The sequence below is a fragment of the Dipteris shenzhenensis genome, chromosome 24, assembly GCF_047967505.1.
Source record: "Dipteris shenzhenensis isolate YYH24624 ecotype China chromosome 24, Dip_SZ_1.0, whole genome shotgun sequence".
Lineage (NCBI taxonomy): Eukaryota > Viridiplantae > Streptophyta > Polypodiopsida > Gleicheniales > Dipteridaceae > Dipteris > Dipteris shenzhenensis.
The window spans coordinates 51129152-51146982 of NC_141619.1; the positions used below are offsets into that span (position 1 = coordinate 51129152).

At 45.1% G+C, this 17831-nt stretch overlaps 1 protein-coding gene across 2 annotated transcripts in view; it reads right to left on the reverse strand.

The window, feature by feature from the left end:
• The window catches only part of LOC147886740 (kinesin-like protein KIN-14B), a 135632-nt gene that overhangs the window by 87876 nt on the left and 29925 nt on the right, over window positions 1-17831 (reverse strand). For both annotated transcript variants that reach the window (XM_087395616.1, XM_087395615.1), the window contains exons 7-8: window positions 3705-3892; window positions 3300-3461 (exon numbers count right to left, since the gene is read on the reverse strand). In XM_087395616.1, the coding sequence (XP_087251742.1) occupies window positions 3300-3461; window positions 3705-3892 (350 nt within the window). The remainder of the gene's footprint in view (window positions 1-3299; window positions 3462-3704; window positions 3893-17831) is intronic.

Below are 17831 nucleotides of genomic sequence, written 5' to 3' on the forward strand. Positions count from 1 at the left end.
CACCCCCCTGCAATGCCAATGTGATGATGTGCGAGGAAAAGATTAATCACCAAAAGGAGATAAGTCGAGAGCATTGCGGAATGCCTCAAACTTCTCACGTGGAAGTGCTTTGGTGAAGATTTTTGCATGTGTGGAGACATAGATCATCCTGATCTCCCCTGCATGCAACTTCTCTCTGACATAATGATAATGAACCTCAATGTGCTTCATGCAAGCATGAAATGCAGGACTCTGGGCAACTGCAATAGTTTGCAACCAGCCTTGCCTTGTACCTATCAATAGACCCATCTGGTTATCGCTTTACCTTGAAAACCCATTTGGTACCTATGGCATTCTTCCCTGGTGGCAAATCCACAAGATTCCAAGTCTGATTCTTATCAATGGACTGCAACTCATCCTTCATGGCATTCATCCAATGCACATTATCCTGAGCCTCCTCAAAAGAGTCTGGCTCTTCTTCATCTACAAGGGCATAGGCAACACATCCAAAGACACGAAAATGATCCACTGAAGGCTTTCTGCCATGCCAAACTTCATAAGGAGTTTTTGTTCTCAAAGCCTTAGTCGGAGCCCAATTCGAAACATAGTTCGCACGCATGAGACCATCAAGCCAAAACCGGTGAGGCAACTTTTTGCTCGTAATCATGCATCTATCCATCTCCATAAGAGTTCGATTTTTCCGCTCAAGCCTCAGTAACATGATGTGTAATGCCCTTCTCTTTCAAATAAGCCTCAAATTCATGAGACATATACTCCCCCCCTCTATGTGTGCGTAGAATCTGAACCATGAGGCCTGTTTCATTCTCCACCTTAGCAACAAAGTGTCGCAGCAAGTCAAAAAGGAATACTCTTCTTCCACCAAGTTGGCTGAAGCATCACAACCATCATGTGCATGAGAAGTTGAATCTGTGATAGCCATACCAGAATCCTTTTTCTTTTCCTTGGTAATTCTTTTCTTGCATTCCCCGATGTAGTGACCCGGCTTCTTGCAATAATGACAAACACCCTTTCTCTTGGGCTTCTCTCCATCATTCTTAGCCTTGTGAGAAGACTGTCCAGAATCAGGTTTATGCTGATGTGAAGGCTGATTTACATGTTGCTTATGCTGCCCCTTCCCTTTGGGCTTGAATTTCGAAAGCATTGCATGTTCACCAGCTCATGAAGCCATGTTCTTTCTGGTTTGTTCTTCCTGCAACAAAAGTCCTATCACTTCATGAAAAGTGAGAGAGTTGCCACCCCCTCTCAATGACAAATTCAATGAGGTGTGAAAACCAAGATAAGACTCAGGAAGAGAATTCAAAGTGATAGTGACCATCTCTCAATCTAGAATGATCTCATCAATATTCAACAATTGCTCTCTCAAATCCTGAAGTTTAGTGAGGTGCTCACACATAGAGTCACCCTCATCCATATGAGTATGAGTCAACTCTTTTTAGGAATGAGACTCTAGCATCATTGCGGGCTGAAAACATACTCTCCAAAATATCCCAAGCTGCCATTGAGGTCTTGCATGACCGAATGTGAAGAATGATAAACCTTTTTACAGAAAGGGAGATTGCTGAAAGTGCTAGTGCATCACGTGAATCCCACCTTTTCTCATTCTGTGGAGGAGCCACTGCTGCAGCAGCTGCTGCACCAAGCACCACTTGTCCTGCACCTTGAGCTTGTCCTCTACCCCTTCCTCCACCTTGTTGAGGAGTGGCAGGTGCAAGAACATTCTCTTGGCCGAGGCTCACCCCCATTGACATGGTCCCATAAGTGTTTGCCAATAAGAATATTACGAACCATAAAACTCCATAAGGAATAGTTGGTACCATCCAACTTATCCTCCTGTGTGAGGACTCAAAACACTTCATTGGGATTGTTCTGGGCCATAACTACCAAAGAAATTGTAGCAAATACCAACCAAAAAAATCCCTTTCTGGGAATAAAGGTGCAAAACACAAATCCCTACTGGGAGAATGATGCAAACTACCCACTTCTGGAAAAAAAACAGCCATCCATGGCTCAAAATGCAACAGCCCACAAGCATAAATTCGCTTAAATCTCGGCTAGATCTCTCTGCAAATTACCTGCAAAAAATCCAAAAGCCCCAAATATAGGAAAATGGGTGTCCAAAACCAAAAGACAGCTTGCTGTCTCAGCCTATCAATGGCTCAAAATGCACCCAAATATCCTGCAAATGCCAAAAACTTCCAAAATGACACTCCAAATAATGGAATATGTCTACAATGTCACTCAATCTAAGTCTGAAATTGCCTACAAAGTATCCAAACACCTCGTACACTGAGAAATTGCAGCCCAATCACAAAAGCCCCAATTTCTACACGGAAATTGCAATCAAAAGAGGGCAAATTTCCCAAAAGCCCCAAACCCTGACCAAAATTGCAATTCTCCTGCAAAAGCCCCAAATCTGCAAATGTGTGCAAATGAGTAAACCCAAAATATCAACTGCAAGCTGAAGATGCACTTTGAGTGCAAATGTGTACTTGTGAACACACCCAAGGTCCCCAGAGTACTAAAAGGGCTGAGCTGTACGGAATGTGAGCAAGCAGGTGAGAAAAGGAAAGAGAGCTACGTAAGTTGTATTGCAAGAGATGAATAAAAACACACAAAGCTAGGGGTTTTGTCATATTGACAAAACCCTAACTAACCCAACCACTAACTACTAGTTGGATATCCTAACTACGGTTAGGCTCTAACAAGGGAAAAGTGCCCCTAACCCACTTATTAGTCATACATTGGTCACTGCCATGAATTATGGCGATAATTCCAACAGGCAACTGACATTCAAATCCTTCCACCAGGATCACAAATAGCTCCAATATCGCGGAGATCAAGTTGGACCCGTGCTTACTTCAAATAGAAGCTAGGCCCAATTATAATAACAATTTCCTTCCACTCATATCAAGTTGGACCCGTGCTTACTTCAAATAGAAGCTAGGCCCAATTATAATAACAATTTCTGTCATTATATCAACAGCTTTGATCTGAAAATCGCAACACAACACCAATTATTAGCTGCATGACCATCACATTATTTGGCCATGGAATTCTATTTCTTAACCCATTACTACACACCAAAACGAGCTTTGCAAGAGCCCCTAGACAATACACCTACTAAACATTGTTTCTGTCTTTACAACACATGCATTCTGAACTAATTTCATGGGGGGAAACCTATATTTTACAAGGGATACATTGAAACTATAGGACAAAAGAGAAAAGGCCAAATGAGACCAAAATTTCTTGGCAATCATATGCATGGTGCGAAAAAACAAGGGCTCTGAATAGCTTACGCAGAAAAAGATTTGTTTACGTGGAGTAACTCTGTAAGTCGATCACCAGTTGCCTCTTCTTTTGAGAGTCTCTCACTTCCAACCATGTCCACCATTGAAAGCTTACTATACTGACTCTCCCCCGTAAAGTTATTCGTGTAATGAATGTGAATTGTTAAGATCCTGTGCAGCAAAAAGAACCTTCTTGTACATGTGAGGAGAAAATTACAGCCTCATCTTGTCCCTTTTGTATTACACTTCTAACCACCATACTATCAAAAGAATGGAAACAAACAGCAATTCACCTAATCATTTGCAAACACTTCTAAAACCAGATTCAGCCCTTTGTTGAGCTTTTTTCATTGTCAGAATAATGCTTTAAAAATGACAACAATAGCGAGCTGTGTTGTCACAATTCAAACATACAGATGAGCTCGGTTCACATGATCAGCCTTAACGGCATCCTTCGCCCGGTTCTGTACACCCAGCTTATACACCCTCGCAAAGTCTGTTGGGTTATCCACTCTTTCTTGTAAAAGCTCAACAGATTTTCCCCCGAAACTCATTTGTACAGGCCCAGAAGCTCGTATAGAATTGAGCAGCAGATCGCGTACCTGCACACAAACTAAGAAGCTTTTAAAATCCTAATGTCTTCTCTTACTACAGTCGGCAATTAGAGAAATATAACTTTGCAAGACTAGAATATATTCAACCATACAAATTCAGAATTTTGTGTTGTTCTAAAGTCCAAAACCTAGACAAAATAAAAGAGAAAACGAAAGAGAAGAACAAAAACTTTTTTGAAAAACAAAAGGAAGACATACTTAGCAGGTAAAGGAACACTTATGTCGTCAGCAATTAGAGAAATCCTTAAACAGCTGGAATATGAATATAATATCTCATTAAAGACAGTATATCTGTCATTGTGAAGGAGCCTCTAAAATAAATAGCTTATGGCAATAAACTATTTTGACAGTTAACATCTAAGCAGGATATAATCCGTGCCTTTCTTTCAGCACTTCGCACCATTGAGGGTGTTTCTGCAGTGTTTCCATGGGTTCAGCTGGTGCAGCTGAGCCTCTAGTAACTACTAACACAAAAGAGTGCTAAAAAGAGTAAAGGGTTGGAAATCCTAACCTTAACTCTGAAGGGGTTTGTATGTATTCTTTATTTTCAACTAAATCTAGTGTACAATTAGTCATTTGTGGTGTGCTCTCTAGCTATGCTTAAAACTGCTAAAACCCTACACAACACTTTCACCACTTCAAAACTCACTTGAGATCAGCCTACGACATCCTCTCTTGTGGCTTGGGACTTTCTTATTCCCCCCAGCTACTAGGACTGCAGGCTGACAGCAATTATACTCTGTAGGCACAGACATGCCACATCTTACACAATCAAAGCAGCAACTCTACATTCAATGATCCTTGACAAACATAGAGAAATGCACATGGGTGCAGATCAGCTGGATACATCCTGATATACCAACTATTGAGTGGCATTCCAAGGATGTAAGAGGAGTTAATCAAAAGGGATCACATGTGCAAATTCCTCTCTTAATAAAGCAGCAAAGATAAGGATTCTCAGACAAACAAGAAAACCCAAGGACATGCAGATTTGGATAGCAAGGAGCTCACTCCAAACCACATAAGAAAGCTGCAAAACTCACTGAAGTCTTAAGACAGAGGGCAAATAGGCACTTATCAGGGACTTCAACCCTACACATTAAGACTTTCAGTCATACATTTATGTGACAAAGTTTTGCTCATGTTTTGACCAGGTATGTGATGTGCAGAAAGGAGTATGATTTTAATAACTTTGAAGGTGCTCTATGCACTCCTCTTTGGGGGGATTGGAGGTATTGACTTTCTTGTTTGTTTCATAGTTAGCCTTCTCAGGATGCTAGTACAAGTCCTTGAGGAGGTGAGCAGCACCATCAGAATGAAACAGAATGAAACAAAATTGTCTCCTATCCCCACCCAGTTTGGACTACACATTGATAAGCTGGCCTCTTTCGTGGGCACTTTTGGTGGACAGAGATCGACACTATCACACACTCTCATCCCTATCTCGCTTTATGCTGTTGATATTGTGCCGATCTCAGACACAGCTGAGCAATTATAAATGCATTTGGCAGCCCTAAAGGTGATTTGTTCAGTTGGGATATGAAGGTCAACTTGGCTAAAACCAAGGTTATGATCTTCAATACCAATGAAGCTCAGCTCCATTCAGAGTTGTCCACCCTTGCAAGGAAGCCAGGTGAGATAGTCAGATCTTATGTGTACTTGGGATGCATTTTACATGACCCTAGTTCACAATCAAACCAACGGCACACGCGTGCTTGACTAGAGACACACATCACTAGAAAGATGGCAGTGATAGGGGTTCCCAAGCACACTTCCACCATGTCAATACAAAGCCCCTTCTTTTTTACTCTCTAGTCCAAGCAGCTAACCTATATGCGAACAACCAACCTTAGAGAGGATGAATGGACGAGTTTCGAGACGATACAAGTCATGATGCTCTTTTGCAAGATTCAAGAAAGAGGTGCACCCTACATGATATGGTACTGGCTGTTATGATCAATGGCAATCACAATATGGTTAGAATCGAGGCATTGATGGTCTTGTTATTTTGTACATTTTATTAGTAACTAGCCTAGGTATGTGATTAATTGTAATATTGGCATTAGGAAACTGGAAAAGTACTGGCAAGAGGAACAGAGGAGCATCGTCTCTACAAGATGAGGACCTTGATGGCTGAAGTAGATAGAGGCAATTCCCAGTTATGGCACCAAAAGGTTCATAGATGTGAGCTATGGAACTCTCTCATGAATGAAAAGAGCAAGACTGACTTCCACATATTGCAAACAGTTCTGATGTCTGCCAAGCTCGCATGGAGGGCAAGCAATACCGGGAGGCTTTCACAAAGGAGGCCACACAACGAACCAATGTTCCACTTGAGTTGGTAGGAACCATGTATTATCTGAACTTTATTGCTGATTTCAGCAGGATGATGTGGATTTATCATATTTCTAAGAGTTCTCAAGCCTTGACCAAGTTCCAAGAGTGGAAGGCCCGAGTCGAGAAAAGGTCAGAGAAGAAGATCAAGACCTTCAGAACCGACCCAGGGGAAGAGTTTACCACAAAGGCTTGTCACACCTGCAAAAAGCAAGGGATCAGAAGACAACTGACTGCAGCACACACACATCCCAACAGAACGGGGTGGCTGAAACAAAAACCCAAACAATGGGCTTATGTATATATACCTTTGTAAGACTAGAATATATCCAATCGTAAAAATTTAGAATTTCTGTTGTTCTAAATTCCAAAAATCTACATAGAAATTAAAGAGAAAGTGAAAGAGAAGAAAAAAGAGGTAACAAAATTTTTGAAAAACAAAAGAAAGACATACTTAGCAAGCAAAGAAACACTTATGTGCCCAAGCATAAGCAGCTATATTGGGTTTCTAAAGACCCGCGGAGTCTCTTAGGCAAACCTAGTGCTTACTAAAATACCTCAAATAAACGAAAGAGAAAGAAAACAAGAAAGGAAGAAGAAAGAGGTGACTAAGCAAAAATAAACAAGCAAAACAAGAAACCAAATCTTCCAAAAAAGAGGAATAAAACTCAGCCTGCAGCTCCCTCCTCCTCCCCCCGCTTCCCCTCCACTCCCGCTGCTTCCCCCCGCCTGCAGCTCCGCTTGCTGCTCCCCCCCCCCACGCCTGCAGCTCCACCCGCCTCCTTCTTCTCTCCCCCGCTTCTGCTCCACCTCAGCCCATCCGCTTGCAGCTCCAGCAGCCCATCCTCCTGCAGCTCTCTCCCTCCCCGTCTAGCCTCGCCAGCAGCTACTCCCTCCCTGCTTACCCTCACCCATCTCACCGAGTCATCACCCAACCTCCAATCTCATCCTCACACTTTCAGGCCACAGTCCTTTCAGTTGTCGTTAGAGCACGGACGAGCTGACCCATCAGAGGCTTGGGAGTACTTGCTGATGGAAGTCCAAAGCATCCGAGAGCGCGAGAGGGAGATGTCAAGCTTTGCACAAGAGCAGACACGCTTCACCCAGGAGTAGGCACGTCTCATACAGGAGCAATCTCAGGCAATCCGAGTGCAGGCTGATCTTATTCAGGAGCTCAGACAAGAGATCTCACAACTCCAACAGGAGGTCATTGCCATACGTACAGTCCCAGGGAGCACCCCAATTGTAGAGGCACAAATTGCAAGCATGCAATCTGCCATCAAGGAGACGTCCAGATGGGTCAACCTAGCCAAACGGGAACCTGCAAGGGTAACCGTTTCGGCTACCCTCTTGGAGCAGCAGCAAAGAGCCAACAAGGCTCTCAACATCAGAGTACGTGGGATTCCCTGCACTGAGGCTACACCGATCGCAGATGTGCAAGCCTTTGTGACCACTACCCTAGGGGCGACTGAGCACAAGATTGAGAGAGCATGGCGGGTTGGAAAGGACCCCAACCGAGAGCAGTCCCTTATCATACGGTTCCATGATGCCCAGGCACGACTTTCGGCTTTACGTCGTAGGTCAGTCTTACGAGACCAACCAACGAACTCCATAGATGAGGACCTCACTCCACTACAGACTGAGGAGAGGCGATTTCTGTTGCAGCCGCAGGATCAGGCCCGCAAGGAGGGGAAGTGGGCAATAGTACGAGATGGACGACTCCTTACAAGCCCCCGTCGGACACCCACCTCTCTTACCGCATAGAGAGGCGGGGTCTATGAGACCTAGACATCTGAGACCCTATCATGTACCATCTGGAACTGTAATGGTACCTTATGGTCAGAACCAGGGAACTTCTCGAATCTTATACAGGTCACGACATAGTCTTTTACACAGAGACACATCAGAGTCCAGAGCACCCACTACCAGTAGTCAGCGGGTATACATGGGAATCTACCTACAAAGATGAGACGAGGGATATAGGAGGGGTACGAGGGTCAGGAGGAGTCGCAGTCCTTTACAGATCCACACTTTTGGGGGCCATCTCAATGGAGCAGAGAGATCCACACTCCAGGTTTCTCTGGATCCAGACTCGACACATGGATAGCCGAGATTTGTTTATTGCAGTTTGCTACTTTCCCCCCAAGACCTCCCGATTTGCCAGAGATACTCGAGGGGAGGATGAGACATCCCCATTCGCTACTCTTTATCAATCCATTGTTGACTTCTCTAGCCGCACGGAAGTCCTCCTAGTTGGGGACTTCAACGCAAGGACAAGGGCTCGTCTACCTCTCCCTCTACCCCCTCGGGACTTGTGCCCTTTTGGCATTGCGCAAGCAGCTAGGGCTGCAGCACGGGACAGCAACGCAGGGCGGCGAGGGTGTATCGCGGGCAATAGCGCAGGCTGCAGCGGATCTGCGAGCAGGGCAAGGCGGCGCCGAACAGCAACAGCAGCTGCTAGCTGCTACAGCTGCGAGCAGGGCCAGGCGGCGCGCACGTACGCGCAAGCAGCGCGGGCAAACAGGCAGCGCATGCGTGGGCGCTGCGCGCAGGCAGCAGCTGGTGATCACGCCATTTCCGTACAATCGTGTACGGACGTACGGTCGTCCGTACAACTGTACGGACAGCAGTCGACCGTACCGTACGGATCTCCGTACGGACTGAGGCAAGGGCTGCGTTAGGAACTTCTGCGTCAGGGAGCTTCATCAGAGATTTGCATTTCGAAAATTTCTTTTTTTCTCTTCTTGGATCTGTACCCTGCACACGTACAGCAGGTACTTTGGTACCCTGCACTAGTACAAAGGTACAAAAAGTACAACAGGTACATTTTTTTTGGGAAGAGGAAAGGAGAGAGCACTCTGCTCTTCATTCAGGATCTTTTTCAGTTCTCAAAACTGTGTTTTGAAAGTACAGCAAGTACCTTCGTGTCCCTCGTGCTTGAGGTGACTAGTACCACAGTGTGTGGTTGATTGCACAGTTATCTTGTTTCGGGAAGGTAATGCCTTGATTTTGCAAAGGGCTTTTATGCTTTTGCTGAGTGCAAATCTCAGCTTTTGGGTGACATTTTCAAAGGGCTTTTGCCTGGAAGCTTATGCAGTGTATGCCTTGAGGCAGTGTGGAGCTAGGGAGCCCACATTAGTCTTGTTTCCGCAGTGTACTCAGTGACATTTCTTGCAAGTCACATTTTGTGTACAACACCTTTTGAAAATCTCAGTTGAGCCACGCTTGGCCAGGGCGCATCGAGTTTACTCGGTCCCTAACTGTCCATCGTTGACAGTGCTCAAAAGATTTTCTCTTCAGTGTCTGTACGTTGGGATCTGTGTTGTTATTGTGTACACAGGGCTGTTTATGCATTGCATTGTCAGGTGAAAGTGCCAGGAGAGCGCTACATTTTGTATGCTACCTCAGTGTTGAGGTGTTCTTCACTTGGTACACGTGTCAAATCAAGGGCCTTTTGCCCAGATTTTGCTTGAGAGCACTTGGGTTACTGTCAGAGACCTTCAGATGCCTTTTATCCCCTTGGCAGAAGGGTGATTGCTTGGGATTTGTCCCATTTTCTGTTGCAGGTTTGTGACAGGCTGAAGAGTCTGGAGCTTCTTTTTTCAGTGAACAAAACAGTGTATGACAAGTGGTTTATGCATATAAAATCAGTGCAATACCTCATCTGAGGTGGGAGAAGTGATCAGGACAGCAGTGTTTTGTGCTTTGTCAGCTGATGATGCACTGTTAAAGCACTTGTGGAACAGCTGCAGCATTCTGAAATTACTGTTTTATGCCTATTTGAGCATGGTACAGTGTGTCAGAAGGTACAGTAACTGGAGGGAAATTTACTGTTTTGCTGCAGATTCTTTTGACAGTAAAAAACAGCACTATTGTGAGTGCTTCTGGCTCTTGATAGAGCAGGTTTTTCTGAGAAATCAGAATTTTATTCAGTCTTTTTTGACTTACAGGGAGTCAGGTACTTTCCTTATCTGATATGGCATCAGGGGGAAGTGAATCATCAATTCTGAACATAAAGAAGTTGGAAGGGGCACACAATTATGCATTATGGGCAGAACAGTGTTTGAATGTACTTCTGCTTAAGAAGATTTCTAAGCCCATAAGGGTGAAGGGTGTCAAGCCATCTGGGATGTCAGATGATGAGAGGAGCTAGATCTGTCCGCGAGGGCTGCTATCATGCTTACTCTCAGTGATTCTCTTGTGTACAATGTTCAGGCTGAAAAGACCTCTTATGGTATATGGCAGAGGCTAGCAGAGTTGTATGCCCAAAAGAGTTCAGCCAGTAAGGTGTATTGGTTGAAGAAGCTGGTTGATCTTCGCATGAAGGAAGGTACAGGTATGACCTCACACTTGAGTGAGTTCAATGCCATCTTTACACAGCTGATTGCACAGGGGTTGAACCTTGATGAGGAGTTCAAGGCTACTTTCTTGTTGTGTACCCTTCCTGAGAGTTGGGACACTTTCAAGACCACCTTGTCTAATTCGAATGTCACTCTTATATATGCTGATATAGAGAGCTCTCTCCTCATGGAGGAGATGAGCAGGAAAAATAATGCGGGCAGCAAGTCTTCAAATGCTTTGCAGGTACAGGAAAGAGGCAGGACTCAGCAAAAGGGGAGATCTGCTAGTAAGTCCAAATCCCGCAGTCAGTCCCGTGGTAAAAAGGATATTGAATGCTTTTATTGTGGCAAGAAGGGACATGTAAAGTCTAAGTGCTTCAAGTTTATACGGGATCAGAAAGCCAAGAAGGCTGAAGCAAAGGATGCAGGCAGTGGAAGCAAAGGCAAAGGCAAGGCCAAGGTAGATGACTTGGATGCAGTGAATGTTGCAGCAGAGGACAGTGACAGTGACAGACATGAGGTATTATGTTCTTCTGCTGTAATTGCACACACATTGGTTATTGATGGCCATGACATGCACACCTGGCTCTTGGATTCAGGTGCTTCTTTTCATGTTACTCCTCATAAGGAGTGGTTTACTTCTTACACAGGTACTCATGGAGTTGTTCACCTTGGGAACAACTATGCATGTCAGATTGCAGGGATTGGCAGTATACAGATAGTATTCCCTGATGGACGGTCATTTATGCTTGATGGTGTTCGCCATGTGCCGCAAATCAAGAAAAATCTGATTAGCACTGGCTTGTTGGATGACAGTGGTTACCACACCACATTTGGGGATTCCAAATGGGTGATTACTGATGGCCAGGTTGTAGTGGCTGAGGGTTATAAGAGTGATACCTTGTACCCTCTTTATGTTTCCAGTGTAGGTAATCATGTTGTTGCCATAACCGAGCTGCCAAAGATTTCATTGTGGCATAGCCGGTTGGGACACATGTCCGTTAAAGGAATGCAAGAACTATCACATTTGGGTTATCTGCCGTCTCTTTCTTTTTCAGATTTGCCTACTTGTGATCATTGCATATTTGGCAAGCATTCTGTGACTCCTCATAAGAGGAGAACTCCCCAGAATAGAGCACCGCTTGATCTAGTGCACACTGATTTGTGTGAGATGCCACAGTTATCACTAGGGGGTGCAAAGTATTTTATTACTTTTATTGATGATGCCACACGTAAAGTGTGGGTCTATTTCTTGAAGCATCAAAGCGATGCCTTAGATGCTTTCAAGAAGTTTGTCGCTCAGGTTGAGAATCGGACAGGTCGCAGGCTGAAATGCCTCAGATCCGATAATGGGGGTGAGTATGTGTCACATGCTTTTGTGCAGTTTTGCGAAGCTAAGGGCATCAAACAGGAACTCACAGCCCCTCATAATGCATCTCAAAATGGTGTAAGTGAGCGGATGAATCGAACTATTCAGGAGAAGGTTCGATGTATGTTGTCTTATGCTGCATTGCCCCATGGCTTTTGGGCAGAAGCCGTGCAAATAGCAGTTCACATTATTAACAGGTCGCCAAACAAGGCTTTGGAGTTGAAAGTGCCAGAGGAGGTGTGGTCTGGCAAGCCACCCTCATATAAACACTTACGTGTGTTTGGCTGCGAGTGCTTTGCTCATGTACGCAAAGAACTGCGCACCAAACTGGAGCCAAAGTCTCTCAGATGCATCTTCATGGGTTATGGTGACAAAGGTGAAATGGGGTACAGGTTATGGGATCCCGTTAAACGGAAGATTATGCGCAGCAATGATGTCATCTTTAAAGAGGATAGTGTACACAAGGAACCCGTGCAACCTGTGGAATACAGGAGGGTTATTTATGATGATGTTGGACAGCAAAGAATGCCCATTTATATGCAGCAGCAGGCTGCTGCAGATAACCCTGTTCAAGAGGGTATACAGGCTGGAAATCAGCCAGATAATTTTGCCAATGATGCACCACTGGATATGCCAGCAGATGGGGCTGTAGAACAGCCAGATATGGTGGTACAGCCACCCGTCATGCATGACGAACAGGCTGGACAGCAGCCTAATCCGGAACATTTTGTTAGGAGGAGCACCCGTGTACAACGGCCTCCTGCCAGGTTTGTTCCAGGAGCCAATAATGTGGCTGATTTTATCATGCTGACAGATTGTGGTGAGCCTTCCAGCTTCAAGGAAGCTATGGGAAGAACAGAGAAAAGGAAGTGGGAGAAAGCCATGCAGTCAGAAATGGACTCCTTACTTCAAAATGATACATGGGACTTGGTGCAGCTACCTGCAGGCAGAAAGGTTTTGCCATGCAAGTGGGTTTACAAAGTCAAAGTGGATTCAAATGCTTTACCGAGGTATAAGGCCAGATTGGTTGCCAAGGGATTTAAGCAGGAGAAGGGCATTGACTTTGATGAGATCTTTTCCCCTGTCGTCAAGATGACTACTTTGAGAACAGTGTTAGCTCTTGTTGCTCATGAGGACATGGATTTATGTCAGATGGATGTGAAGACTGCTTTTCTTCACGGAGATCTCCAAAATGAGATCTACATGAGTCAGCCAGAGGGATATGCTGTTAAAGGGAAAGAGCAGCTTGTGTGTAAGCTCAAAAGGAGCTTGTATGGACTCAAGCAGGCACCAAAAGAATGGTACAAGAAGTTTGATGCCTTCATGCAGTCCCAAGGGTATCATAGGTGTGAGACCGATCATTGCTTGTACACCAAACGGGCAAAGGATGGCAGTTTGATGCTACTCATTCTATATGTGGATGACATGCTGATTGCCAGCAAATCTCAGCAGGAGATTAGTGCTTTGAAGAAACAACTGCACAAGTCTTTTGATATGAAAGACTTGGGTGATGCAAACCATATTCTTGGCATGCGGATTACTCGTGACAGGTCCAAGGGACTTTTGTTTCTGTCACAAAAGGAGTACATTGACAAAGTACTGCAGAGGTTTAAAATGGAGGGAGGGAAGTCTATTAGTACCCCGTTGCCTCCACATTTAAAACTCAGCAGTAAGGACAACCCCAGATCAGATGATGATAAGGCTGAAATGGCCAAGGTTCCGTATGCATCTGCAGTTGGTTCTTTGATGTATGCCATGGTTGCCACTCGTCCGGATATTGCTTTTGCGGTGGGCGTCATCAGCAGGTATATGGCAAATCCAGGCAAGCGGCACTGGGAAGCAGTGAAAGGTGTCTTGAGGTATCTCAAGGGTACCAAAGACTTGTGCATATACTATGGTAGGCAGGATGCATTGGTGCATGGTTTTACAGATTCAGACTATGCAGGGAATGCAGATAACCGAAAATCTACTACCGGTTATATTTTCACATTTGCAGGAGGTGCTATATCATGGGTGTCTCGGTTGCAGAAATGCGTTGCACTGTCAACCACTGAAGCTGAATATGTTGCAGCCACTGAGGCTTGCAAGGAAGCAATATGGCTTACTCGGCTGGTGGGAGATTTGGGCATTACAGGAGATATGCCAGTCTTGCATTGTGATAGTCAGAGTGCTATCATGTTAGCAAAGAATCCAGTCTTTCATCAAAAGACCAAGCACATAGATGTGAAATATCATTTCATCAGGGAGGTACTGGAAGACAAGCGACTTGAGCTTGTGAAAGTGCATACTGATGATAATCCTGCAGATTTGCTCACTAAGAGCTTGCCTACAGAGCAGTTTGCACATTGCCGCCACATCATGGGATTAGGATGAGACCACTCTTATTTTATGGTCTTGTATACAGTAACTGTATATTGCTGTAATTTTTATTCTTTTCTCCCCTTAAGGCATATTGGCCTTTAGGTGGGAGGTTGTTGGGGTAAAGGCACATTGCCACCCCTTTATTAAAGATATGACATCTATGACTGTCATAAGACAGTCATAGGGGGAAAAAAACCTAATCCTAATAAAACCTATGAGTTTGTGGTGTGGCTCATCACTTCACACCCGCATCTTGAGTGTCTCTCCTCTCTCTCACCCTCTCCCTCTTTCCTTCACCTTCAAGGCTGCTCTTCACGCCTTCTCCCACACGACCCACTCCACCCGCCCACCACCACTTGGGACCATACCCTGTAATAGCTGGTACGATGATGAGTGTAAGGCTTTATGCCGTCAGCTCAAATTCGAAACAAAAAACAACCTTCTGGACGAACCAAAGACGCTACGCGAGTACCATCGTCTGGTACGCAGGAAGAAACTTGACTTTGTGAGTCAGAACGAGGAGGAGCTACTGAATATTCTGTTCAGTATTAACTCTAAGGACTTCTGGTGAAGATTTCTAAAGAGACAGTCCCCCCGCACCACTCACTGAGACTCAGGTGTGGTCTGATTATGCACGCACGCTCTATGATATCCCAAATCAACCAACCCCTAACCTATCACATATGCCACGCCCCACGTCCTGCACCCTCTTCACAAGGGAGGGGGGTAAAGGATGCCGTAATGAAACTTCATAATGGCCGAGCGAAGGATCACGAGAGACTATGCACTGAGTTCATTGAATATGGAATTAACCTCCTAGCCTCAATCTTAGCCAAGCTATTTAATGAAGCTGTTTTCTTGGAGTTTCCACACACCTAGACCATCAGCACTATCTCACCCATCCACAAGGCAAGGGATCCTATGAACCCGGAGAACTACAGGACTATTATGATTGGACATGTCATGTCCAAGACTTATGCATCAGTACTTGATTCTGAGGTCATCAGATTTGCGCAGTGTCGAGGACTCAGAGCAGCGGGACAAGCCGGTTTCAAGCGGGATCATGGAACCATGGACCATATTCTCATGCTCAAATGTATCATCGAGGAGGCGAGGGCACGGAAGCAGAGGGTTTACTGTTGCTTGGTGGATTTCCGCTAGGCATTTGACACTGTTCCGAGAGCCCGCCTCATACGACGCCTACAAGATTTGGGTTACGACCAGGAGATCATTTGGGTTGTCATGGCACTTTATGAGCGAGTTTCAGGCAGAGTCCAAATAGGATCTGGATGGATAGACGAGATCATGAGTACTATCGGGGTCAAACAAGGGTGCCCATTATAACCTAACTTGTTTGGCCTCTACATCGACGAGCTCGAGACAGTGATGCAAGCACAGGGTGGGGTAGGTTGCTCCCACGCGAGCACGCTGATCTGGATATTACTCTACACAAATGACATGGCTCTCTTGTCCTCCTCAACAAAGGGTCTCCAAAGACACCTTGACGCACTACAGTCCTTTTGCGAGTCTCATGATTTGAAGGTCAACTTGGGTAAAACGAAGGTTATGATCTTCAATACATCTCGAACTGTCATGCGCGATGAGCATTTCAAATTTGATGGGTCCCCTGTTGAGATAGTTTCATCATACACTTATCTTGGGGTCGTCTTTTTCGGACCCATCTTCACCATGAGACCCGTGATGCGTGCACGCCTGAGCAGAGGATATGCTTCATTGGCTAGGCTAGAGAGACAGTGCTTCCGCTCTCACTTTCAAAATCCACGGACCAAAGGGTTGCTTTTTGACTCCTTGGTTCGCCCAGCAAGGATGTATGGCAGTCCATGCTGGGGGCCAAACTTGTCGGATACAGAGTGGGCCAAGGTGGAGCGACTACAGGTTCTCATGTTATCACGGATGATCCGTGGTAAGCCATCCGTCCCTCACCAGATCATTCAGACGAAGTTTAAGTCACCCCCATTACAGCTAGATGCTGCATTTCAGGTCATTACGTATTTGTACTGCATCAGGGAGTATGGGGATTACACATCCGGACGTAGCAGGATACCATGGCTAGCACTATCCTCTTCTATGGCACTTGCAGCAGGGGGGACCAGAGGTGCTGGTATGCATGACCAAAGGTGCTGGTATACATGCACAGAGAGATGGTTTGCAGGACTAGGGCTCCACATGGACAGACTGCCTCCTTTCCAATACATCATGGATGCTCTTTTTTCTCCCCTCCTATCACACTAGGTCAACCAAGTTATCCATGAGGATCTACTACAGCTAAACACATTCCGGACTTGGTTGGGCCCGAGTGATCTTCTAGTGAAGCTGAGTCTCTACAGAGATCACTTACATATCACAGCCGAGGGTAACATTGATCCACCAAGATCACACATATTCACCTACCCCACTCGCTGAGAATCTCTCTTGGGCAGTTCCGAGTCTCTTCACACAGACCTCGTATTGATAGCGGCAGAGCAGAGCGGTTACCCAAGGAGAGGCGCATATGCACACTATGTGACATGCAAGAGGTTGAGACACAGAAGCATTTCATCTTCAGGTGTCCTGTCTACTATGAGATCCGAGGGCGTTTCTACTGCCTCTTCAAAGATAGTTATGGAGTTTTGGCCTGTTTCCTCTCCTACCCAAACCAACGATGTTGGCTGGTTTCATTCATGAGGTGCTCAGACACTGCGATAGAATACACCGAGCACAGAGACAAGAGCAGACTTATTCCTCGACTGATACCTCTCAGAGCTCTATCACAGAGTTCTTTCAACCAGATCACATAGACCCCCACGAGGCGAGGCCTCGACATGACTGTGACCCGACATCTCAAACAGAGGGTTGACTCACAGATCATACTTGGGAACATCCCCTCCTTGTTTAGGATCGGAGCACGACCGACCGAGGTCACAGTGGCCCTTGTCAGACACAGAGCTACAACCAAGAGACGTACTAGAACCGCACCCTTGGGGGGGCGACAGGGCTCTATTGCTGACCTCATGCCTCCACTTCCACAGCCTCATCCATCCTGATGTCCTGCTGTTTTTTATGATGATGATGAAACTTAGAAAGCACATGCATACTCAACAAGCTCTCTTTTGAAACTAAAAAAAAAACAGGCTATTCAGCTGCCCGCTTTTTGTTTTAGCTTATGTTTAATCATTCTAACATGCCTAAGGCCGATACACCATACATAAAAGATTTCATATCTAAGATTGTGCGTACTTTTTCTTGGATTATACCTCTTGTGTATTAGTAAAGTGTTCCAATTACTACAATGAGTGATAAAAAGACTCCTTAGTTGTAGAAAGGCGGGAGAATCTATGGAATTGGGAAGAAATGACTCCATCTTTTGCCAAACAAGAAATGTTTGAGTCAATGTGAGGTATTTTTATAATGTGTAAATCACTATATTCAGGTTGTTCACGTTTATCATATATATCAACCTCTAATCCTATGGTAGATTGAGAAAGTCTAAGATCTAAGAAAACACAAGAATCTCCTCTTGAAG